This window comes from Cottoperca gobio, chromosome 21, assembly GCF_900634415.1.
Source record: "Cottoperca gobio chromosome 21, fCotGob3.1, whole genome shotgun sequence".
Taxonomy (NCBI): Eukaryota; Metazoa; Chordata; class Actinopteri; order Perciformes; family Bovichtidae; genus Cottoperca; species Cottoperca gobio.
The window spans coordinates 10,404,469-10,429,239 of NC_041375.1; the positions used below are offsets into that span (position 1 = coordinate 10,404,469).

At 39.8% G+C, this 24,771-nt stretch overlaps 3 protein-coding genes and 1 pseudogene across 3 annotated transcripts; all 4 read right to left on the bottom strand.

Annotated features, from left to right (window-relative positions):
- Positions 1-6,108: 6,108 nt before the first annotated feature.
- On the bottom strand, positions 6,109-7,235 carry LOC115026440 (olfactory receptor 11H6-like). Its single transcript, XM_029459286.1, has one exon. The coding sequence runs from the start codon at positions 7,036-7,038 to the stop codon at positions 6,109-6,111; it is 930 nt and encodes a 309-aa protein (XP_029315146.1). The 5' UTR covers positions 7,039-7,235.
- Positions 7,236-9,645: 2,410 nt separating this feature from the next.
- Positions 9,646-10,836, bottom strand: LOC115026459 (olfactory receptor 6N2-like; annotated as a pseudogene).
- A 2,068-nt stretch (positions 10,837-12,904) lies between these two features.
- LOC115026510 (olfactory receptor 4P4-like) lies at positions 12,905-13,828 on the bottom strand. Its single transcript, XM_029459359.1, has one exon. The coding sequence runs from the start codon at positions 13,826-13,828 to the stop codon at positions 12,905-12,907; it is 924 nt and encodes a 307-aa protein (XP_029315219.1).
- Positions 13,829-21,671: 7,843 nt separating this feature from the next.
- Positions 21,672-22,607, bottom strand: LOC115026550 (olfactory receptor 10J4-like). The gene has a single exon (XM_029459406.1). It carries the CDS (start codon positions 22,605-22,607, stop codon positions 21,672-21,674), a length of 936 nt encoding a protein of 311 aa, XP_029315266.1.
- Between the last annotated feature and the right edge of the window lie 2,164 nt (positions 22,608-24,771).

The window sequence follows — 24,771 nt, forward strand, 5'->3', positions numbered from 1 at the left end:
AATTGTTCAGTTCTTTTTACATTTTCGTTATACCTTGCTGGCTACAAAATATCAGCCTCCCCACCTTTCTGTTTAGTTTTCACCCCTTTTCCTTTTCGGTATGCCAAATAGGCAGGTGTGTTTTAAGAGGATGAAGAGAGGTGTTGTGTCAGTTTGCCAGGTGTTGTAAAACAAACATCTTTTGTATGATTCGTAATGATATGTTATTCGATGGCCTATTTTTTATACAATCAATATTCATACTGGTTAAAATAAACACTTTGATAGTATTTCCATTTTTTTGCTGAGCAAGAGTTTTGTGCGAAATAAATGACAGACCTGTCCCAAATAAAGGCCGGTTGAGTAAAGTGATTGAAACAAATAAAATATCTTGGCTATTACTCGCAGTTCTACGGTAAACAAACACTACACTCAGACCCTGGCATTACATATAGTGGTTGCTTAGTGTAATTACACGGTTAGACATGTGTTGACTGTGATGATTACATCAGATATCTCTCCTTAGAGTCACATGACTGGTTGGGTTGGCTGGACTTTACCCAGAAAGCTGAGTCAAACATTAAAGCACAGGTGTACTTGGGACCAACAATGTGGTCTTTGAAAAACATTGACAGAATTAAAGATGGGAGAAAGGGTTTCAGTGGGCTGCAGAGCACAGAAAGGTATGCTGTTGAATTACATTTGCTATTGAGTATACATGTAGCATTGTGTCTTTTTCACAGTTGTATCACAGTTACATGTGTTAAGCTAATGGTTGCCAGAGAAGAGTGAACTAGAACACAGACCTGACTAAACAATCTCCCAGCACAGTCGCTGTCCTGGAGCTTTCCATCGCATCAAAAGATCCTCCTCAGCAGATGGAGTATACCCAGTTGTCCTGTTCAGTACTTTAAGGACTTCTCATCTATGCTGGTTTACAAGTTGAGATTGAAATTTAATTCTTGACCTTTGAAAACAACAAAACCATCTCACAACACAGTTAATGTGTGTAACTTGTAACTACTGTGTCCAAGGTCCTGAATTAACTTTCAATTTCCTTAATAATTCTTTCAAATGCTTAAATATTTGAATACATCTTTATTTATTTCATGTGTATTTAATTAAGCTCTATATTTGCTTCTTATATAAAGTTTTAAGCTTTTACAAGACAATCATATGTTGACATATTTGCACTGCTGCTGAATACTTTTGTCTGCCACCAGGGGACAAAGGCTTTCTTCAGGAGCTCAGGATTGTCCTCCTTGGGCATGACTGGCTGGAAAAGAGTTTGGCAGGAAACGCCATCCTCGGCCGACACATGTTTGATATCAGCAGAGACGTGAAGATGTGTGTTAGGAGACAGGGCGTTCTTGACGATGGCCGTACAGTTATTGTCGTCAATAGCCCTGAAAGGTGGATCCACTACTCTGTTCGAGACACCGGCCTGGTGAACGACAACATGGCAGCATGCATAGACATGTGCCCGCCAGGACCTCACGCCTTCCTCATGGTCATACCCATCAGCCCCCACCGAGGCAGGGAGTGGACAGTCGAGGGACCTTTTGAGCTGCTTAATGACACAGTGTGGAGAAACACGATAGTAATATTCACCAGATGTGAGCGACTGAGAGGGTCGTCTGTAGAGGGCTACAGTGCAAGATGCAGCTTTTTCAAAGCAGTTTTGGAGAGGTGTGGACATAGATACCAGCTTTTAGACACTAGCATTTGGGGAGAAGATGATGATGCTCAGGTTGGAGAACTTTTGCAGAAGATCGATGCAATGGTTGCAGGAAACATAAAGGCAGGAGCAGTTGGTTATGTGTCTACAAATGAGGAAGTCTCCAGAATAACTGTGAGGGAAAGGAAAGAGGTAGAAGAGAGGGCGATTCTGAGGCGAATGAATGTGCAGATGGCAAGAAACACACTCAGATCTCTAATGGGTAAGCATCAATTAATCAACCAGTAGGTTTTATAATAAGTCAAGTCAATTTTGTTTATATAGTCCAATATCACAAATCACAAATTTGCCTCAGGGGGCTTTACATCCTGTACAGCAAAGGACACCCTCTGTCCTTTTCAACACTGGCTTTGGAAAAACTCAAACAAATACCCCTTTATTGAATGAGAATGTGTATTAGAGTGAAAACAATAGAATTGTGTTTAGTTTAGCAGTCTGGAGACTTGTTGATACATGAGCTTCAAGTTTCAGAGTTGTGTGCATAGTTCAATATTATGTGTGAAGACAATGGAGAAAAACAAAGCTTTCTCATTTTTGAAAGAGTTCAGTTACCCCTCACCTGCCCTAACCAATCCCTTTGTCATTGTTCAAAGTGCATGCAAACATGAGATTGTTCCAAGATAATATTGCAATTGCATTTCTTTTTAAACCCAGGAGCGTCTCCCCAGAGCTCAATGCTTCGAGTTCTCATCGTGGGACCAAAGCAGGTTGGGAAGAGCTCCTCTGGAAACACCCTTCTTGGAGAGGAAGTATTTCCTCCTGGACAGCCAACATCACAGTGTACTGAGAGACGGGGTGACGTTCACAAGAAGCGAGTCACTGTGGTTGAAGCTCCTGGCTGGCATGGGAGATACTGCTCAGAGGACACTCCACGGGAGGTGCAACAGCAAATTACCCACAGTGCAGATCTGTGTGCCCCCATTCCCCATGCTGTCCTGGTGGTCGTACGCTGCGATGAGACTTTCACTGAAACGGACCGGTTGAAAGCGGAGGAACACTTGAGCTTCCTTGGAGCTTGGGGGTGGACTCGTGTCATTGTGCTGTTCACTTGGGGAGACAAACTGGGAGTCACTCCCATTGAGGAGCACATTGAGAGATGGCCTGCCCTTCAGTGGTTAGTGGACAAATGTGGGAACAGATATCATGTTTTTGATAACTCAAACAAGGTCGGAGATATTCAGGTTAGAGAACTGCTGGCAAAGATTGAGGAAACAGAGGTGGGGAATGATACTGGACACTTGTTACATAGTTTTATGAAACTCCAAGAAAGCAACAGGAAGCTGAATCAAAGCTCGAAGAAGAGAGCAAGACAGCTGAAGAAGGCAAGAAGGGCCAATGATCTGCTGAGGCAAACAGTCGAGGAGAAGGAGAGGATAGCAGCGGACATGATTAAAACAGCTAAAGTTGAGAAAGATGAGCAGATTGAAGGTCTGAAAGTGGCAAGGGAGTCTGAAGAGAGGAAAATGAAAGACTATGAAGAAGAGACTGGCAGAAGATTAGTGGAGGCTGAGAGGGAGAACAACCAGCTCAAACAAGTCGTTATGGAGAAAGACAGAATGATAACAAGCCTGAGTGAAAGATGTGCTGCGAATGATGATGTGATTAAACATACAAAGCAAAGCAGTGAGGTGGAAAAGGAAAAGCTACGGGAAAGAGTGAAGGTACACGAGCAAGAGACAACAGACTTTAAGAAAAAGTTTGAGAAGAAAGATACAGAGCTGGATCAAATGATGCGGAATCACAAAAGAAAAGCAAAAGAGCTTCAAGAGACAATTGAAGAGCTGAAGAGACAAAATGGAGATACAAAGAAGGTGTTGAAGGCCACAATTGAAGGGATACAAAGGCACTATCAGAAAATAGAAACCGACAGAACTAATGAGCTGAAAACTGTGCACTTCAACAAAAGTAACCACCACAGGAAAACAACGACGGATGTGAAGTCATTGGAGGAGCTTGGTCGACAACATAAATGGACGTTCACGGTGCCATTGAGCCACAATGGAGACATTGTTCAACCAAGTAAGTAAACCTAATCAGCAGCACAGATCTTGAGTGTGGTTATTTAAGCTAATGTCTTTAACCTCTTAAAGTTACAGAGAGAGAACAGAGAAGGCTGGAAGTGTTGGACAATGACATCATGCTGCATGAGAAGGTGAGTAAAAACGGCTGTTTTACATATTTTTGAAAGATAATGAATAAGCCCAGACCGATGAGTTAAATCTTGGTTGAAAACTGGAATTTTGGGAAGAGTGCAATACAGGCAACCTCTGTGAAATGTATTTACAAAGATGTTGCAAAGCTCCATTGTAAGTATGTCAGCTGGAGAAGTTAGTTTTCAAGGAGCATTTATTGTCATTGTGCAACAATGCAATACAAAACACAAACAGTAGTGCATTCCTGTAGGGCAATTCTTTTATTTGCATAAGGTGTAATGTAAATAGCAACAACAAAAACAATGGTGAACTCTCTGAGCAGATTATATGGCCAGCAATTTATTATTAAAAATCTTTCAGCAGGGAAACATTGTTCATGAACTTTGACGTTTGAGCACCAAGCATCATTCATGTACACACAGAGTCCGCCCCCTCTCGTCCCACCGGAGTCCTGACAGGGAAGCCAGTTTAATCTGGATTTACCACTAATTTAGCCATATTGACAAGACTGGGTTTTCTGGGGCGTTTCCTCCTTCTGCACATCACAAAGATGTATCCTCTGGGGAGCGTGAATGTATAAAGCAAATGCCATAACTCATAACTTCTTGAAGTTTTTTATCCATGATGTGAAATTTTAGCCCAACTGTGATGCTACAGAAAATGTCTCAAATATCTGAAGTTCATAATCAGTCAGACAACTCACTAAATACACATACGTACATATTTTAATCAGCTGCAAGATACTGTGCATTTGATATTGCTGAATGTAGGGATGGCTTATTAATACAATGATCATAATTCTACATCCATAGAGAGAGACTGCTAACCAAGTGTGGCAACTTGAGTCTGACTGGACTCCGTCATGGCTGAGGGCTGGAGGTGCTGCGCTGGGAGCTGCAGTTGGGGCCCTTGCTGGCTCCTCCAGGGTAACTAAAGGGTTAAGTACCAGGTCAGCTATTGGGGCTGCAGCTGGGGCTCTGCTGGGCAGCTTACTGGTCCAAGGTGCCAGGCCCCGGCAGGGGAAAATGGAGTCAGACACCAACAGCAAGTGAGTCTCTACCATAGGGACATGAGATGCCTTTTTAAAATGTCCTCATTAGAATCTGGATGAGACTCAGACTGAAGACCTATGACGGATGAGGAGCAAATTGCAGTGTGAATCCAGAAGTTTTTCTCAAAATTCTCAAGTATTTCTCAATCATGCAATGTCTGAATCTTCCCACACCATCCCAAGAAGAGGTCTGATCACACAAAATAAATAAAGTTTAGTTTAGTTTAGTTACTTTGAGAAAAGACAGTGCTGATTAATATATACACATGGTTAAAAAAAATGCCAGAATTAGCCAAAAGGCTATTTTTCATCTGTAATCTTTAGCCAAGGTGTTACAAAAGGCTTTCTAAAATACATCAAAAAGATAACAGGGTATGCCATTTAGAAGGCTTCCTAAAATATATCAAAGTAAAAACAGGGCATACGGTTTAAGGTTTGGAAAAGGACACGCAGCAGTAGAAGCAGTATAGTGACATACTATATACATATAGAACAAGAGCAATATGCACGTTTGTTCGGAGGTTAAAAGGTTTTCAAACCTTTAAGCGTGGCTTTACTGGAATATTTGCTTAAATATATATATTAAATATGATAATATCATTTTACACAGCAAAATCAGTTTACTAGTTATAGGGACTACTTAGCCTGTGAAAGTGTATAAGTGTAAATAACTCTGATAGAGACATCAAGATCATCTCATCTTGTGTGTTTTTAACATTAAAATGTAAGGGCTGCTCTATGTTGTGTGGTGATCACTAAAACATCCAATAATAACATTTACAATGAGGCCCAAACTAAAGTTTCCCAGAGATCCGAACAATGTTTGCATGTGATTTATCCTGGCAAATGTCGTCACAGACATCCAGTCCGTAATACTGAAAATACAATCAGTCACAATTCTGTTACCTCATTCGGCGTAAGAATATATTGAGGCCTTTAGTCCTCATACATGTAGAACAAACTGGGACATTAAGTCAAACTCAAACATCTTAACATATCTTCAAGCAAATAAATGTAATTGTTCTTTGTCACATTAAATGTAATTGTCCATCCAGGGACGGGGGCTCACATTACATCTGTTGCATTACTTATTCCTATCAAGCAATGTTTGTATTGTCCCTGTTAAATAAATGTTTCAAAAAATAAATAAGAATACATAAATCAGAGTTGAAATTGAATGGAAAAGATTATTTTCCTTCAACATACACTAAACCTAAAATTCTGTTTCGTACTTTGGTCAGTTTAAATCCATATATTAGAGGATTCATCACAGGAGGAATAAGCAGAAATCCTATACCGATAAAGTTTTCAAGGCTTTGAGGTAAATTTGTGGAGCCAAATCGCATATGCATCAAATCAAACACTATTACAACAAGAAATGTGACTAAAGAGGTCAAATGGGGCACACATGTCTGCATAAACTTCACCCTGTCTTCTTTGGACCTCACACAAGATCTAATAATATGCATATAAGTCCAAATTATGAAAAACCCATGAGACACATAAATGACAATTGTAAAATATGCAGCTACCTTGTTTGCAAAGGAGTCTGCTTCAGAGCAAGCAAGCTTAACAATTATCCAGTTGACACATAACAGTCTCTTAATGTTTGTACCACATAACTTTAGTCTTGACGTTAGCAGAACATTGACGGAGAAAATACAGAAAGGTGTTAGCCAGGAGAAACATATCAGCTGAGAGAGCCTCCTCTTTGTCATGACAGAGTGGTAGTGCAGTGGTTGACATATAGCCAGATATCTGTCGTAAGCCATAACTGCTAGAATGGACAAATCACAGCAAGCAAATGAATACATGACAAAAGCCTGTAAAAGGCATCCTTCATATGAAATTTGCTGAGAAGAAGTCAGCAGATCTAAGAGGAACTTTGGGAAGAAACCTGTGGTCCCATAAAGTCCATTAATGCAAAAACTGCCCAATAGGATGTACATTGGTTCATGCAGGGTGTCATCTAAGATGATGATCATGACGAGAGACATATTAACAAACAAAACCACACAGTAGTACAGTAAAGTGAGGGAAAAGATAGCAACTCTGTAATTCAATGTCTCATTTATCCCTGAGAGAGTGAACATTCTTACAACAGAAACATTATCCATGATCAGAGAGCAAATTATTCACACTTTTCAAATCTTCAAATGTTACCTGTGCTGTGCTTACAACTCTGATTAGAGTAATGGGCTCCAGTGTCTGCTCTGACTCTTGCTTCCCTCCACGCCATCTATTTATAACAGCGTCGACTACGACAACACAACATTTGGGAATTCTGATCACTGGTCCAGTAACACTCATTAAAACAACCACCAGATAAATCCGTCCAGCGTACAAAAAAGTATTTGGATTATCTGTTAAAAATTATTTCCCAATGCTAAATATGCATCTCATTAGTGCTGCAACCATTGATTATTTTCACAATAGAGCATTTTACTAATTACTGTATTCATTGATTGAATTGTCCTTTCACCATGACACATACTGCACATAGCTGCTGCTAAACTGAGCGCAGAGAGATACTTTATCAAGCCAAATTCAATACATTTTGTAAAAGTATATTTTCATTGATTTACTACCTGCCCACTGTATTTTTAAATTACACTATGCCTATGTTAAAGCTCTAAAATTGGTAATTAATGCATTAATTTTAGCTCTTTTGATGTAAAGTCCTCCAATTTGAAGGCAGTGTATCTGGACATACATCTGTTCCCGTAGTTTCACATGCAGTTATTAATGGCAGAAGTGTTGCACCATCAGTGACATTCCTCCTCGTGTATCTGAGCACCTAATGTTCCAGGGTAAAGTGATCATTTGCTTCTGTTAATAGAGCGCCTGTTCACAAGAAGAGAAAACTGCCTCGCTGCCTTTAATCATGAGTGAAACACAGCTCCCCACAATATAAACATTGATTATAGCTGCTCTAAGTAAATGTAATGTGCTTTATTATATTAATGAAAAAAACATAAATATGCCCAAAAGTAATTTTTCATGCTCTTTTCACAGAAGACAGTTTTACACGTCACAGTAGGAAATGTACACGTGTCAATTATACAATGAATGATGGCTGAATTCCATTTAGCTGTTTCAGATTCAGGAAGAAAAGCTTGCTTTCCTTCCGGCATGCTGGATGGCCTGTTGTATGTTAATGACAAGCTAAGGCCCTTTATCTAGCTAACTTTAGCATCTTTAGGTAAATGTAAACACGCATGTAAGACATTGTGTAATGGGGAGTTTATAGTCTTTGCAGAAAGGTAACTGTGTGCACATTTCACTCTATATTTCAGATTTTATGAGAAATGGAGAGTATCTACACAACGGATCATAGCTCCCAAAACGTCCTCCTTAACAGTTGACTGTTTTCTCCCACAATAAACACCGAGGTCATCTTGAGGTCATACCTTCACACAGTACTATTTGCCTCGAGTACCATGCCATGACAATAGATAACATGTCAGTGAAGCAATGCAGTATTTTTCCATTACAGTAAGTTGGCTTTTGTTTTTTTATACTCACACTCTTCATGACGAGTGCCCTCAACAGAAAGGTGACAGAAGCAGATATGGAGTTGGTTTAAAAGCAGCAGTCAGCCAGAGAGCGAATCATTAGGATGGAAATGTTAATAAAACATCTCTGTAGATTTGATAGTTTTTATTGTCATATGCACAACAATAACAGAGAAGCAGTCTTGGCAGTAAACATCTTAGTTCTCAGGCTCCTTCCAACGTGCTCACTTAAATGTATAAAAGAACACACAAGTAAAAATGTGAATCTAAGATATAAAATAGACCAGCCGTTAAAATAGCAGGGATACAATATAACATACATTAAATATAAACAAAAAGTATTTGTGGTAAACAGTAATCGCAAAATGAATACACTGTAATGTAACAGAGATGTAGTAATAATGCGTAATGCAAAGTAAGAATCAAAATAGCTAGTAAAGCTGTACGTGTGGCTGTTCTTTACATGAACAAGGTTGAAATGCACTGACCTGAAACACAAGTCTCAGGTTTCAATCATTTTAGTCATATATGTGCTACTATAAAGTTATTACAATCACAAGTCTGAGCCTTAAACTATCCCTTCGTTGTTAATTCAAATAATGTGTGTTATACAGTTCCCCCAGGGGGCAGATGGAATCAATAGCTGGTAAAGCTGTATCTTGTGGATGTTCACAAGTTTTGTAGACTAAAAAGGAGGACAATAATTCTAAACCTCTTCTAGCAGACAGATAGCAGGCACAAAAAGATACAACTTCGCATATTCTTAAACATGCCTTCTTGATATTGTGGAACATTTACAAAAGCATTCGTCAACATAAAGAAATAGATGCAAACACTCAGCTTGTTTTGTACATGATTAGATACTGCGATGCTGTTGAAAGTTATATGATTGATGGGGAATAAATCAAATGAAAAACAATATGTTTGAGAAAATGTACAGGTTTGCAGTAGAACTGAATATCTTCTCTTGAGTTAAAACATGTAGATGTGGTGTCTGTAGCATTGTTTGCTGCAATACACCTCAACAGAGATTTAAAGATTGTTGACTTTCCATTTTCCTGTAAGGAATCTATTTGTCCACATTTTATCAGGGAGAGGCTTAAGATACATTTATAACTAAAAACAATGATTTACTTAAAAACTCCTATTTCCAGACAAATCACAGCGATCAATTAACAACAGTACAGTTGTTGTTTTTCCAATATGTTGAAGAATTAGAAGTCATGTCAGGTAATGGGCCAGGGCGAAGGTTAAAACACATGTTGTGCCTGCATTAAAGAAAATCAAAAAAGAACTAGCCATCATGACATGTATGTGTGTATGTAACATAGCTCATAGACAGTCAAATCTCACATGAACATGAATTTTCAGGGAATAACTATATTTTTTTGAACACTGTGGTAATTATGCCTGTAATTATTCTTTATTTATAATATGTTTTTGAGAGAGGAACTTTCACCTTGATATCCTACACACTTTCTTTCTGTTCTTGAATACAACAAAGAATTCTGTTTCGAATTTTGGTACATTTTATCCCATATACCAGAGGATTCAAAAGTGGAGGAAATACAAGAAATGCTATTGCCATGAGGTTCTGAAGGTTCTGCGATATCGTTCTTGAACCAAATCGTGTGTACATTAAATCAAAGAGCACAGCAAATGCGAAATTGAATAAAGAGACTAAATGTGGCACACATGTTTGCATAAACTTCTTCCTGCCCTGTTTGGATGTTAGGCATATTCTGACCAGATACATATAAGACCATATGAGAAAGAAAAAATGGACAACATAAATAGAAATGTTGAAAAAGGCAATAGTATTTGTTAAAGAGGCAGAGCAAGCTAGTTTACTAACTAGTGAGTTTGAACAGTAAAGTTTAGGTATGTGTGAGCCACATAACTTGGACTGAACAATTGTCATTGTGTTAGTGAACATACAACAAAGAGGTAAGAGCCAAGAGTAGGCCACTAACAGAGATATCCGTTTCGTAGTCATAATAGAGTGGTACATTAGGGGTTGACATATAGCCACATATCTGTCAGTAGGCCATAACAGCTAGAATTGATAAGTCACTTCCAGATGATGAGTGTATCACAAAACTCTGCAGAAGACATCCATCAAAAGAGATGACATGAGTGGCAGACAGAAGATCCATGAGGAATTTTGGATAAAAGCCTGCTGTCCCATAAAGTCCATTAATACACAGATTACACAGGAAGATATACATGGGCTCATGAAGCTTTTTGTCCACAATGATTGATTATGATAACAACAACATTTACTGTCCAAATGATTAAGTAATACAGTAAAGTCAGAGCAAAGAGGATGATTCTGTGTTGCACTGTGAAATCTAATCCTGAAAGTGTAAACAATGTGAGTACAGAAACATTATCCATCATACTATGTCAGCTGGCACAACTTCATTCATTTAGCTCTAGTATTATAGCAAACCTCATATGTGCAGATCATCGTGTGTCTCTTCAGAGAAACATCTTCCTGACTCACATGTTGCTGAGACGCAGGAGCGGCAGCGAACACTGTGTGTGGAGTGATTCTAACACTACCAGTGGGTTCTTTAATCATCTCTCTGATGACTGAGCACAGGCTGGGAAATCAAGGAGGAGATCTCAGAGAGAAGTTATTCAAATATAATTGTTTGAGTTCTCAAATTATATCAACATAGAGTCAAAAAGAGTTATGTAATGATGTCAGTTAAGATGCAGAACAAATGCATATCAGTGTGAGATGTGAACATTTTAAAGTGAGTTTGGAATCTGAAAAAAGGTTTTATTTTTTAATAACTTAAGCATTTGATATCACGTTTAAATATAAATACTGCTTTATTGCAACTTGGGACTTATTTTGTAGTTTTTGTAGTTAAAATATATATAGGCTACTGTATGTTGTAGCTCATATATATATATATATATATATATACAGGATATATATATTCACTTTGTCCTGTCAAGTTTATTATTACAGGGAGTTTTCGGTTTTGCTGCTTCAATGCATTGTCTCACAATATTTGCAGTACTGGCATTATTAGTTATTATCCATACAGTGAACACCGTCTCTCAAATCATTGAAGTAAATGACAAAAAATGGCAACAGATAATAATGAAAACATATTTTATTGTACTGTAAATTACTTTCACAGTTGCCTTATTGGACAAACAGGCCGATAATAACAGATGGACAGAAATTTCAGTGTTTTATAAATGAGAAATTAAATAATAAGTAATAGCCTACTAACTGTCTGCAATTTACAACATATTTGAGGCGTTGTATATTAATATTTGTATGTGGTATTATCATGTACACCGCAGCCTCTTTCCTCCAGGTCTCAACAAATGTAACAGCAACATCTCTTTCTGGAATGAATACCCATTACAGAGGAGGTGAATGGATAATCCACAGAATCAACCGTGTACAATTTTATTGGAAATGTTAAGAAGTAGCCTCTATGAAAACTGTCCACAGTGAGGGCCGGGCCCCTTGCACTCCCCCAAGAGTCAGAATTAGCCATAAAAGAAAGTTTACTTCTTGCTGTTGTTCGATATCTGGGCTCATAGTTTCTTTGCACTTTATCAACAAGAGAATACGATAATCCAAGACAAGACATTAAATGCAAACAACATTTTTTTAATTATGCATCATAACCTTTCTACATTTGTGTATGTAAAACTACCACAGACTGTTCGCTCAAAATGACAGTGAAAAGTAAAATGTAAATGTAAATGTAAATGTAAATCTCAACATCCAAATAAAGTAACGTGGTGTTAAAGAAAAGCACACACACTTGCATTTACCAACATGACCATTTTAAAGCACTAAATACAATATTAAAGCAAAGAAACATTTGCATTTACTCACTTTTACATCCATCATTTACAGTAAATGTACATAGTTAAGATTTACAATCAGTGGCACTAATGAGACCAGGTTTTCAAGCAAATCAAATAAATGTATTTGGAGGCTTTATGAATTGTTACTTCTGTGTAAATTCATTCACCTTTTCAGCAGTTACATAATGCGACTGCCTCACATGTGTCCCTTGTGTGGTTATTGTAAGGGCTTGAATAGCTTCTCTTGCAGTTTGTATTGTTTGCTTCAGTTTGACATATTGTACAAAGTGTTAATTTCAAACTATAATATTAGTATTCAAACAGTCTGTGTTCAGGTAAGTGTGTTTTGGAAATTGACTTCCCTGAGTTCAGACAATATTTACTAATTTAAACATCCATGATTGGGCAACAGATATTTCTAATACCACTAAGACATCTGAACCTATTTTATTGATATTGAAATACATACATTAAAGATTATGATATATATTTTGTGATTGGGACAGAAGAGTTTCAAACTACAAAAATCTTCTTCGGGTCTACTTTATTGATATTAAAATACATTTTGTGGCTGTATAATTGCGCGTCACTATGAAAAACAAACAATAGATAATTATATAGTCTAGTGACATTTACCACACAAAAACTCTGTAATTCTGTTTCTTATTTGTGTCAATTTAAAACCATATATGAGGGGATTGATAATTGGAGGAATAAAGAGAAATTCTATCCCGATAAAGTTCTGAGCACTTTGTGGTAACGCCTTTGAGCCAAATCGCATGTACAACAAATCAAATAACAAACACACAAGAAAGGTAAGTAAACAGAATAAATGTGGCAGACATGTTTGCATAAACTTTGTCCTATTCTCTTTGGATGTTAGGCATGTTTTGATCAGATACATATAAGACCAAATGATAAATACGAAATGGCAAAAATAAAATGTATAATTAAAAGCAGGAATAGCAATGTTTGCTATGGAGGCAGAGCAAGCTAATTTACCAATCAACCAATTAACACAGTATATTTTTGGTATGTGTGAGCCACATAACATCATTCTTGATGTTGTTACGGTACTCATGAAAATCAAATATATGGGTATAAGCCAAGCAAAAAGCACAAACACCCAAACTCTCTGTTTAGTCATCACAGAGTTGTACACCAGAGGTCTACAAATAGCCACATATCTGTCGTAGGCCATTAGCACTAGAAGAGAGAAATCCGCACAAACTGAAGAATGCAACACAAAACCCTGCAGAAGACATCCAGCATAAGAGATGACATGAATGGCAGACAGAAGATCCATGAGGAATTTTGGGTAAAAGCCTGCTGTCCCATAAAGTCCATTAATACACAGATTACACAGGAAGATATACATGGGCTCATGAAGCTTTTTGTCCACAATGATTGTCACAATAACGGTTAAATTTACCAGCCAAATCACAGAGTAACACAACAAAGTGAGAATAAAGAGTAAAACTCTGTAGTTTGTTCTCCCACTTAACCCTGAAAGAGTAAACATAGTAATTACTGAAACATTATCCATTGTAAAATGTTACGTTTCACCGTTTTTCAGATGTTGATGTCACACAGAGAAGAAATTGCAATTGCATTTGCATTGAACCCTACTAAAAAGGAGAGCCAGCCTTTTATAAATCCAGCAGCCTGAATTTGAATAGATAATGAACCATGGGGAATTAAGCCATCCAATCAGTGAGCTGCAATGGAACGATGGAAAAGACCTTATGAAAGTAAAGTCAAATATTTAACCCTCGTTTATTCAACCCATGTTTTTTATTCATCAAATGGTCTGAAAATAATGGGGGCTGGTCCTTGGCTATCTTTGAGCCCTTGTGAGACCATCGATGGACCCACTTCAGTTCACCTACCAACCTGGCATCAGGATGGATGACGCTGTCATCTACCTGATGCAGAGATCCCTCTCTCACCTGGAGAAGGCTGGGGGCACTGTGAGAATCATGTTCTTTGATTTCTCCAGTGCCTTCAACACCATTCAACCCAGGCTACTGGGGGACAAGCTGGAGCTCTTAGGCGAGGACCATCATCTCACCAGCTGGATTCTGGACTACCTCACCAACACCACAGTAAGTGAGGACCCAGGAGAGTTTAAGAAATAGTTTTTAAACATGAAAACATCCTGAAAATGTGCCTTTGTGTTTCTGGTAACTTCAGGCCATACACAAAACTGTTCAGACCGTAGACCGCGAAGGGTGAACCGAGCAGGTCTACGAAATGAGACGGTCCGGTCTACGGGGAACTTCCTGGTACGTCACCAGTTGTTCACGCCCTTACATTTTGCTGCTCCCGTCTCCTAGCAACTCTCTGAAGTTATCAAGCAGTTACGGTTTACTTTAACATTTTCCCAGAGAACGGAACCAGAGATAATTGTCAGGACAGACAGACGAGGACCCAGGAGCGCAATTTCGAGATCAAGGATTTATTGAAACACACACACAACAGGGCCGAATGAGGCACGGCAGTAGTACAGTTCAGGGATATTCAAAACTCGTAGTCGTAAGGCGGAAGGCAAGTCGGGTTTACCGGGGCTGGAGATCAGAGTAGTAGTAACAGGTCCGGGATCACAGATCAGGAGTCAGAGTTGAAAGCAGACAGGCAGGCAGGCAGGCCCACATGATGCATCAGGAGACACCAGGGGCTTTATTGTGGCAGCCCATCCCAAGTCCAGCAGCAAACTTTATCTGTATACTGTAAATGTTATATTGTTTTATAATACTTTTGTTTATAATAATCATTCAATCATTTTCTTTGTTCGATCATTCATTTCCATTCATTGATATATCCATCCATCGTCTACCGCTTATCCGGGGCTCGTTTCAACATAAAGGAGCAGCGGCTCTACTCCGAGTCTCTCACGGATGGCTGAGCTTCTCACCCTATCTCTAAGGGAGACGCCAGCCACCCGTCTGAGAAAACCCATTTCGGCCCGTACCCGTGATCTCGTTCTTTCGGTCATGACCCAGCCTTCATGACCATAGGTGAGGGTAGGAACGAAGATCGACCGGTATATTGAGAGCTTTGCCTTCTGGCTCAGCTCTCTTTTCGTCACAACGATGCGGTAAAGTGACTGTAATACCGCCCCCACTGCTCCGATTCTCCGGCCAATCTCTCGCTCCATCATCCCCTCACTCGCGAACAAGACCCCGAGGTACTTGAACTCCTTCACTTGGGGTAATGGCTCATTCCCTACCCGGAGTAGGCAATCCACCGGTTTCCTGTTGAGAGCCATGGCCTCAGATTTAGAGGTGCTGATCCTCATCCCAACCGATCCAGTGACTGTTGAAGGTCACAGACCGATGATGCCATAAGGACCACATCATCTGCAAAGAGCAGCAATGAGATCCTCAGGTCACCGAATTGCAACCCCTCTCCTCCACGACTACACCTTGATATCCTATCCATGAAAATCACGAACCCGAAGGCGTAGGGAGGCGACCCTCTCGTCCACTCCAACTCCAACGTAGCAGCGCTCAGCTGGGGGCTAGTGAGTATCCCCACCCCGGCCCGACGCCTCACACCTTGGGCAACTCCGGAGAAGAATAGAGTCCAACCCCTATCCAGGAGTACGGTTCCAGAGCCAAGACTGTGCGTGGAGGTAAGCCCCACCAGATCCAACTGGTAGCGATCCACCTCCCGCACTAGTCCCGGCTCCTTCCCCCACAGAGAGGTGACGTTCCACGTCCCCAGAGCCAGCCTCTGCTGCCCGGGTCTGGTCCGTCGAGGTCCCTGACCATCACTGCCACCCGTGTGACAGCGCACCCAACCCCAGCGTTTTTTCCCATGACTGGTGGGCCCACAGGATGGATGGATGGGAGGCACCACGTAGCTTCTTCGGGCTGTGCCCGACCGGGCTCCGTGGCAAACCCGGCCACCAGGCGCTCGCTGTCGGGCCCTCCCTCTGGGCCTGGCTCCAGACGGGGGCCCCGGGCTTCCTCCGGGCAGGGTCTCTCCCTTTCCTTTCCCTTTCTTTCATGAAGTCGTTTTTGAACCATTCTTAGTCTGGCCCCTCACCTGAGACCAATTTGCCTTGGGAGACCCTACCAGGAGCACTAGGCTCCAGACAACACAGCTCTCAGGTTCATAGGGACACACAAACCTCTCCACCACGATAAGGTGATGGTTCCCAGAGAGGATATTATTATATAGTTCATGTAAATTAAATGCACAATATATTCATCATTATAATTATTTATTTATTTCAATTAATTTACATTTCATTTGTCAACAAGTTTCTCCAGCAGAGAGAAGAGTCTCTCTATCCTCTCCCTGCTCTCCATCCTCTCCTCTCTCCTTCTCAATAAAACAAAACAAAATGTTAGAGCAAGTGTATTACACCACTAAACAAAAGAGATTAAGTTGCAAAATAAGTACACACATTATAAATAATAAAATATGTATAATCAAACATTGCACTGGACTTTTTAAGTAATATACAACTGTCAGAAAACCATGCAGGTAATATGAAGTATACATTATCTATACAGTCGCCACAATCTATGTAAAATATAAATCAACATTTACAACTCTTAGGTTTGAAAATTAAGGTCTTAAAAGTTCTACTTTAAAAGGTTAACTTAGATCGGATGCCAGCAGCCAAGTAGCCGCTCCTAACAGCTGCTCAGCAGCTAGCTTAACTAGCATCGGCACTAACTTATCCGCCATTTTAGCGAAAATGTTATGTTTTAAGTTCCTTTGATTTTATAACATTTGTATTGTTAGCTATTCGAGTGAATCCATTTGATGCTACTGCTGGGTCGAGGGGCGCCATTTTCCATCCAAATTTTTTTCTCTGGGCGCGCAATGAATCTTGGGATACCTGAGGCCGTGTAGGACACATCAGATGTATCCTGCAAATCTTGCAAAAGAAGACCGCATTTGTAGGCTGCATCTCAAGGAGTCGCGCTCAAATTGACCGCGCCGATCATTAATGACGTAAGAACGTAAAACGAACTACGTAGCTGCGGAGGTTCGTTTTACGACGATGTGTCTTGAGCGGTCAACTGACAAGATGGATTGATGGCTAAAGACAGGGTCAGTTAAAAGAAAATTAAATTAACAATCTGACGCGACAGGCAAGGTGCATCGTCCTGATGCAGGTGCTTCGTCCTGATGCAGGTGCTTCGTCCTGATGCAGGTGCTTCGTCCTGATGCAGGTGCTTCAGCAGCTTCAAGTGCTTCAGCCGCAGCAACAAGTCATTTTGTGTCCGTTACTGAGTCCCAGGAGAGCGGTTTGCCGTCCAACCACCACCCGCCTGAAAGCTGTGAAACTCGGCTTGAACGTGGAAAGTCTAAGCGCTAAAGTGAAAAGAAAATATCACAGCGACTACATAAGATTTGGATTTTTTTGGACTGGAGATGAAGAGGATCCCTATCCACACTGTGTCTTGTGCTACGAGTCGTTGGCGAACGAGCCTATGAAACCCGTCGAGCTCAAGCGACATTTTGAGAGCGAACACAAAGATTACATTGGGAAACCTTTAAGTGTTTTTGAGAAAATTCAAATTCAAAAGTCAGGAGGTAGTTCAGGTCCGTCCCTCTTTTGTTTACACAACATGGTGGTTTGCAGGAGAGGCAGATGGTCTTCTTATCTGGAGTTAAATCGCATATGAACGAAATGCTTGTAGAATCCGTAGTTGTATTTGTATTGTTGATTTAATGTGTGAAGGAGCGATATAGAGAAGGTCACATAAAGCTCATTATTAGGCTGTCATTTGTGATATATTGTTGGAGTGGTAAGCAGGCCTATTGTTTTTGGATATTTGGGGTCACGTGGTCCGTGAGTGTTTGTTTTATTGGTTAAGTGGTCATTGGTCTGAAAAAGTTTGAGAAAGACTGCTCTAAAGCCACACCCCCAAAATGATTGTTATGAACCTAAACATATGATATAGAAAGTAAACAACAACAATGGCTATTGTTAGTAGCTGTCAATGTAGCAGCTTGTGGAAGACAGGCAGGTAGGTGGACAGGCAGGTAGGTAGACAGACAGGTAGGTATGTAGACAGGCAGGTAGGTAGGTAGACAGGCAGGTAGGTAGACAGACAGGCAGGTAGGTAGACAGGCAGGTAGGTAGGTAGACAGGCAGGTAGGTAGACAGGCAGGTACAGGCAGGTAGGTAGACAGGCAGGTAGGTAGGTAGACAGGCAGGTAGGTAAACAGGCAGGTAGGTAGACAGGCAGGTAGGTAGACAGGCAGGTAGGTAGACAGGCAGGCAGGTAGGTAGACAGGCAGGCAGGTAGGTAGACAGGCAGGTAGGTAGGTAGACAGGCAGGTAGGTAGACAGGCAGGTAGGTAGGTAGACAGGCAGGTAGGTAGGTAGGTAGACAGGCAGGTAGGTAGGTAGACAGGCAGGTAGGTAAACAGGCAGGTAGGTAGACAGGCAGGTAGGTAGACAGGCAGGTAGGTAAACAGGCAGGTAGGTAAACAGGCAGGTAGGTAGACAGGCAGGTAGGTAAACAGGCAGGTAGGTAAACAGGCAGGTCGGCCGTAATTTCATTCGGGCCGAATGAAAGGTTTGGAAGGACTTATTACAGCTCTTCAACAGCCACAGATACCAGATTTTTGTCAGAACATTTGATGTATTGATTGCTGTCTGGATGTATAGAGTATTTTGTTGGGAATTCAGGTGTAGCAGGCTCTTTCTGATCCACATCTATAAGGCTGATAGCCACTGATTATGCTTAATCATTAGGATAACATTCAAACTATACAGAGAGTTGATAAAAATGTTCATAGCCTCATATTATTTACCTGCCACCTTCAAGTGTTCAATACATGTTGCTGGAGAGTCCCTGATTACGAGTTCATTGGAGGAGCTGAACATCTATATTTTACATTGGAAATCAGAGATTTGCCGACTTCATTGCCACCGAGACAGAGCCCATCTTTTCACCAAAATGCATGGAGCTTTGTCCACTTAATCCTTAGTTAAGTATGTAGCATGATGAATGGTGTAATTATGAGTTTATTCATCCCTCTCACTTTTAGGGTGTAAAATGCCCTAGCTTGCAAAATTTGCAGCCATATTCAAAATGCAGTAAATGTCCTGTTCCTCATAAAAGTGACCTAATTCAACATTATTCCAGTTAATGCATGTGTGCTTAGATCTGCTCAGGATGACGAACTTCTGCACATGGTACGATGCAAAGTTAGCCACTTTTTCATTTTCAAGTTCCCACAGCAACGTCAATGGGACTAATTAATAATAACTAAAAATACCCATTGGTAATTTTTGTGAGTTTTAACTAAGCTGCTTCACAAATGAAAAGGTTTCTACAATCACACCAATTCTGCAGTGTTTGACCTACAAACCTCCCGTCTCCAGTTGTTTTTATACCGTCAGGGTCTGTATATTTTGAAGGAGTAGCGTTTGAGTTAATATCAATATCAATTTAATATCAATTCAATGTATATAGTCACAGTTCATATCACAGTGATAGCCAATTTATGAACACTGAATTGCATTTTATTGTTAACAAAGCACATAACATAAATCCTTCTTATTTCAGTATATTGCTTAATGTTTGTAGTTTGTAAACAAATAAAAGGAAGACCATACAAATGAATGCTACATGATAAGACCAATATATTATGAATTAACACTTACTCATTCTCACTTGGCCTGAGGGCCGGAAAGTTTGTGAAGTGAATGAGGCCACTTTTTTTGTTATTTTCTTTATTTAAGAGCTTTCTTTATTTATTGTTTATTCAAGGATAACCAAAATCTTTCCATGATACTTTTTTAGTTACCAAAATGTTTTACCTTTTTGTTTAAATTTGACTGCAGGTTGTCTTCAATGCCGATGAGGTCAGTATCTCAGTTAAAGAGGTCAAGGTCCCTTTTTAATTATTGAAAAGTTAAATAAATGTATTTTATTGTAAGTGTATTGTGATGAGTGTGATAACTCTTTCTCTCTGTGGTTTTGCCTCACTGTATCGAAAGGTGTTATTGGTGGAACAGATTACAACCAGAGTAAAGTGAACCAGTGGACGGCCAGACTAGTGGAGCACTCTCTGACTCGCCTGGTGAAACAGCGACAGCCGTTCCAAATACATTGGTGAACCAAGTACCCGTCATATACAATACCATGGTGAGACCTCAGGATGTAATATTGACATGTGGAGTGTCTATGTGATTCATAAATATGTGAAGTGTTTTGCAGTAAACTGCGATCATGCAGAAGAGCAGCGCTGGTCTCCACACAGCCACCTCCTGCTACTGGGATACTGCCACTGATGGTGAGAGATGACCTATAGAGCTGGTATCATTATTACAAGTGTTTGATGCCAGGTTAATATGATACCTGAGTTTCAGTGCAGATACTTTTACAACACCGTACTTAAGGATTAGAAGAAAAACATTTGTTTTCATTAAATAAGAGAACGAAATTATCTGCAGTTGTACAAGAACTTAAAATAATAAAATGCATTTAAATCAGGAACTATTTGATTGAAAAATACGCAAACAAGATTATGGATCTGGGTTGGAAAGGCTAGTGTGAGACAACCCTGCTCTCACCCAGATAAAAATGACGGCAGGAGAAGGATGTTCGGTATATAAAACAGTTTAATAGGGTGCCATGGTGGCCTTTTCAGGCAAAACAAAACACCGTTCCAACGCGTTCACAGCCGAACACTCTTTCTGCCGGCTCTGGCTTCTTCGTGGTCGTATGAACCCAGCCTACTGCAAGAAAACAGCACCAGGTTAACACCATGCTCATATTGTGTGACTGATTACCTGATTCTGTCCAACTGTTTGATCTCCAGCTGAGACACTCCCATCTCCTCAGCAACCGGTGCCGTAACCACCCCCACTGCCACAGCTAATATTTAATATTTATATTCTTTGAAATAGTAAACAGTATATTTTATGTGCGCTATATAAACTTCATCCAAACACAAGTTTATAACATCAGGGTTTCTGATATGTCTCCTACATTATTGTTCTCTGCCCTCCTAGCATTTCTGGGAGAGCTAAAACCAATGATTATTTTCATAATCAGCTGTGACAGAAATGTGAAATAACATGTTCAGTTTATTATAGTGTCATTTAATCCAGTCCACAGTGAAGTAAATATAGTAATGTATGTCCACAACCATACTGTAGTCATCATCATTTCATTTTCCATTAAAAATGTGGCCATAATATTCTCACTCTCAGATTATTTTGGTAGCCTATGTCTGTAATCTGATCTCTATTCTGCTTTACCTTTTTATTGTAAGTTACCTAAAATGTCAGATGCATTTGATTAGCATCATAACACTATTCTTAGCTTCTTTAGACTGTTCCCATAGTTTGTGTTTATACAATCACATGCATACAATATGCTGTGGTGTGGATCTAATTTCCAATTTTAAGAGATTATTTTGTCCCATGATAACATCCTTAAAATGTGTTTTCTAATTTCTGGTAATTTATGGCCATACACGAGAGGATTCAGAATAGGAGGAATGATGACAAACTCCAGTGACAGAAAAATAGCCACAAATGGATTCATCTCTGCAAAATCAAACCGGCTCAAGGCAACATCACAAAACGCTGTGGTAGAATAAATCACAAATGAAACAACATGTGGCAGACAGCTCTGGAAAACTTTTCCTTTGAATTCTTCTGAGCTTTTCCAGCAAACAACCAGAATTTGCAAATAGGTGTACAGGATGAAAAAAAGCGGAATGTAAGCTATAGTTATAGTCAAAATCAGACCTACAATGTTGTTGACAACAGTGGTAACGCATGATAATTTTACAATATTCCAGTTGGCACAAAACACTTTTTGTATCTCATTACCACATAAAGGAAGCCGGGCAGACAAATAAATTAATGCTTGAACAATTAAGATTGGAAAAATCCAAGCCAGTGCCATCAAATTAACAACTGTTTTAGTGGTCATCCTTCTGTGATAGTGTAAAGGATGACATACAGCAATATATCTATCATATGCCATAATACTGAGAATGGTCATTTCATAGGAAGCATATGTGTAAATAACAAAGATCTGAGTGAAACAAGCAGGACGTGAGATCATATGAGTATCAGACAGAAGGTCTGCGAGGAATCTGGGGAAGAAACCGGTAGAACCATACAGAGAGTTGACACATAAACATGCAATAAACATATACATGGGCTCATGTAGTGTTCTCTCCCGAGATATCACAAGAATTATGACAACATTTGCAGAGACAATAAAGCTGTAGAGTAGGAGGCAAAAAACAAAGGCTGGATAGCGGTAATGACCAATGTTCACAAACATTGTGAGATTAAAATAAAAGGGAACAGTGCTGTTCTCCATTTCACTTTCAATAATAACAACAACAAATATATCAGTATTTTGTCTTTGTTGTTGGAAACTCTCATTCTTGTCTTGAGAAATCAGCGGCCTGATTTGACAGACATCTGTGTAAAAGAAGATTTAAGCAGTTGTTTGATAAAATACATAATACAAAATACATAATGTCATATAATATTGGTCATACCTATAGTAGTTTCACTATACTTACTGAAATAGAGATGATAACTCTTCAGGTGTGTTCTACATTTTGTTCTTGGTTAGATCTATAGAGGTAATGGGAGGAGTTTACAGTCTTTTATGTTGTCTGACTACTCATGTCATCACAGTTTTTTTACTGCAGAGAAATTATGATGGTAACACAATCATTTTAATATAATATATGACTTACCCATAATGCATCCTAAGATTTCTACTAAAACATTAGTTGTGTAAAAACTAGTTTTGTACAATTTAATTTCCTCCCTCCCACTAAATAAATACAAAAGTAAAAGGAGATAACTTTTAGGATAAAATACATTGTGCATCCTTGCAGATGTTGCTTCAACTTTCAGCACTGTCGCCAACATAGTTGTGACAGCTATGGTTAAGACATGTAAGGGCACTGAAAAACAGTTCACTACTGTGGTCCGGACAGAAATATTTCAACAACTATTGGATGATTGTCTGCATTTTTCAGCACTGTCGACCAGGGCAGGCTCTCCTCACTCACTGTGGCCAAACCGTGTTGCGTTGCCAGGGCGGGGATCAGCCAACGTAAAAGGATCTGTGGCGATTTTGGCAACCCCCCTGACCTATGTTTCAAGATGGAGTCTAAGACCTGTTCAGGCCCGACCTGTGTATAGCGGGCAAAAGATTAATCGAGCAGCTGGTTCCCTCCGAAGCCTTGCAGTTTTATCTGGTCAAGGTTCAGATCACCAGGCAGGCTAATGTGAACGTCATAATATCCGAAACAGTTTTATGAGAACATAAGACAAGCTCTGAGTAAAACTTAAAGAGACAAGAAATAAATAGCAATTCAACACAAGCAGCCGAGAAATTAGCTTTTTACTAAAGAGTGAGGATATAAGGAGCCAGTACATGAGGAAGTTACACAGACGAGTGGTCAGGAACAGGAGCATGCAGAGAAATACTGGATCTTTGTCATTGTATTGTTTGTTGAAGTGAATTAAACCTAAGAAGTAATGTTTCCTCATATCCATTGCGTTTTGACAGTCTGGTCATTTGCCAGTTCATAAAATGTGTTTTCACTTTGCCATTATGGATAACCGTGTTTAGATTTATTTATCAAATTCCAAATCAATTCAATTCTACATATGAGCTTTAAAGTGTGCCAGAAGTGAAGGGAGGAAAGCAAAACTTTATCCAAGTATCTCTTTTTACAGCAGCAGCGGATTTCAATTTCCATGTAAAAAAGTGTTGGTCGATATAGACGGCAGGATGGTGGCCATGGAATTCGGAATCCACTATCGGGTCAACACCAGGAGCCACGAGGGTTATGTCACGACAAGAGAAGAGGAAGAGATAAGAGGACCGCTGCAGTGCACACAGAAGCCTCTGGTGTGGAGAGGCGCCGCAGGGAAAGATCTTGGTTATAGTTGCAAATAGGAACTTTGAAGGCCAAAGTGAAGAAGGGTTCCATGTGAACAGCAGTTGAACATCAGGTCAGCTGTTCAGGAGGGTGGGGCAATGATCTATGTTGCCCTGCGGGCGACCAAGTACCCGCGGGCACCCTGCTGTAAAGGATGACATATTTCCTCACAATGCATGTTAAACTTTCTGGTAGAGCATTTGACTAGGCCACCTTCCTAAAAGGGGAGGCTTGGCCAGTAACAATGTTTATTCATAAACCTGAGGCCTCATTTTATGCTCAGTGACATGTGGATGACATTGTTCGTAAGACTCAGCCAGATAACACTGACCATTACAGACTCTGCCTTAAAAGTGCCCTGTGGAGTTTTCTTGTAAACAAATCTAAAGTTATGTTTACATTCAGTGTTACTCACCAAAACTCATTGTATTTGTCCTTATCTAACAAATGTGTTGAGTATATTTCCTTTTTCCTAAAACATTTTCAAAGCCGGGTTTTTACAGGTACCAACTCATACAAGAACAACTTCATAGCGTCTGACTGAACATATAATATGCTGTTATTTCAATCAATTCA

Excerpts from the sequence above, each read along its gene's own strand:
- LOC115026440 (XM_029459286.1), bottom strand. The coding sequence starts at position 7,038 with ATGGATAATGTTTCTGTTGTAAGAATGTTCACTCTCTCAGGGATAAAT.
- LOC115026550 (XM_029459406.1), bottom strand. The coding sequence starts at position 22,607 with ATGGAGAACAGCACTGTTCCCTTTTATTTTAATCTCACAATGTTTGTG.
- LOC115026510 (XM_029459359.1), bottom strand. The coding sequence starts at position 13,828 with ATGGATAATGTTTCAGTAATTACTATGTTTACTCTTTCAGGGTTAAGT.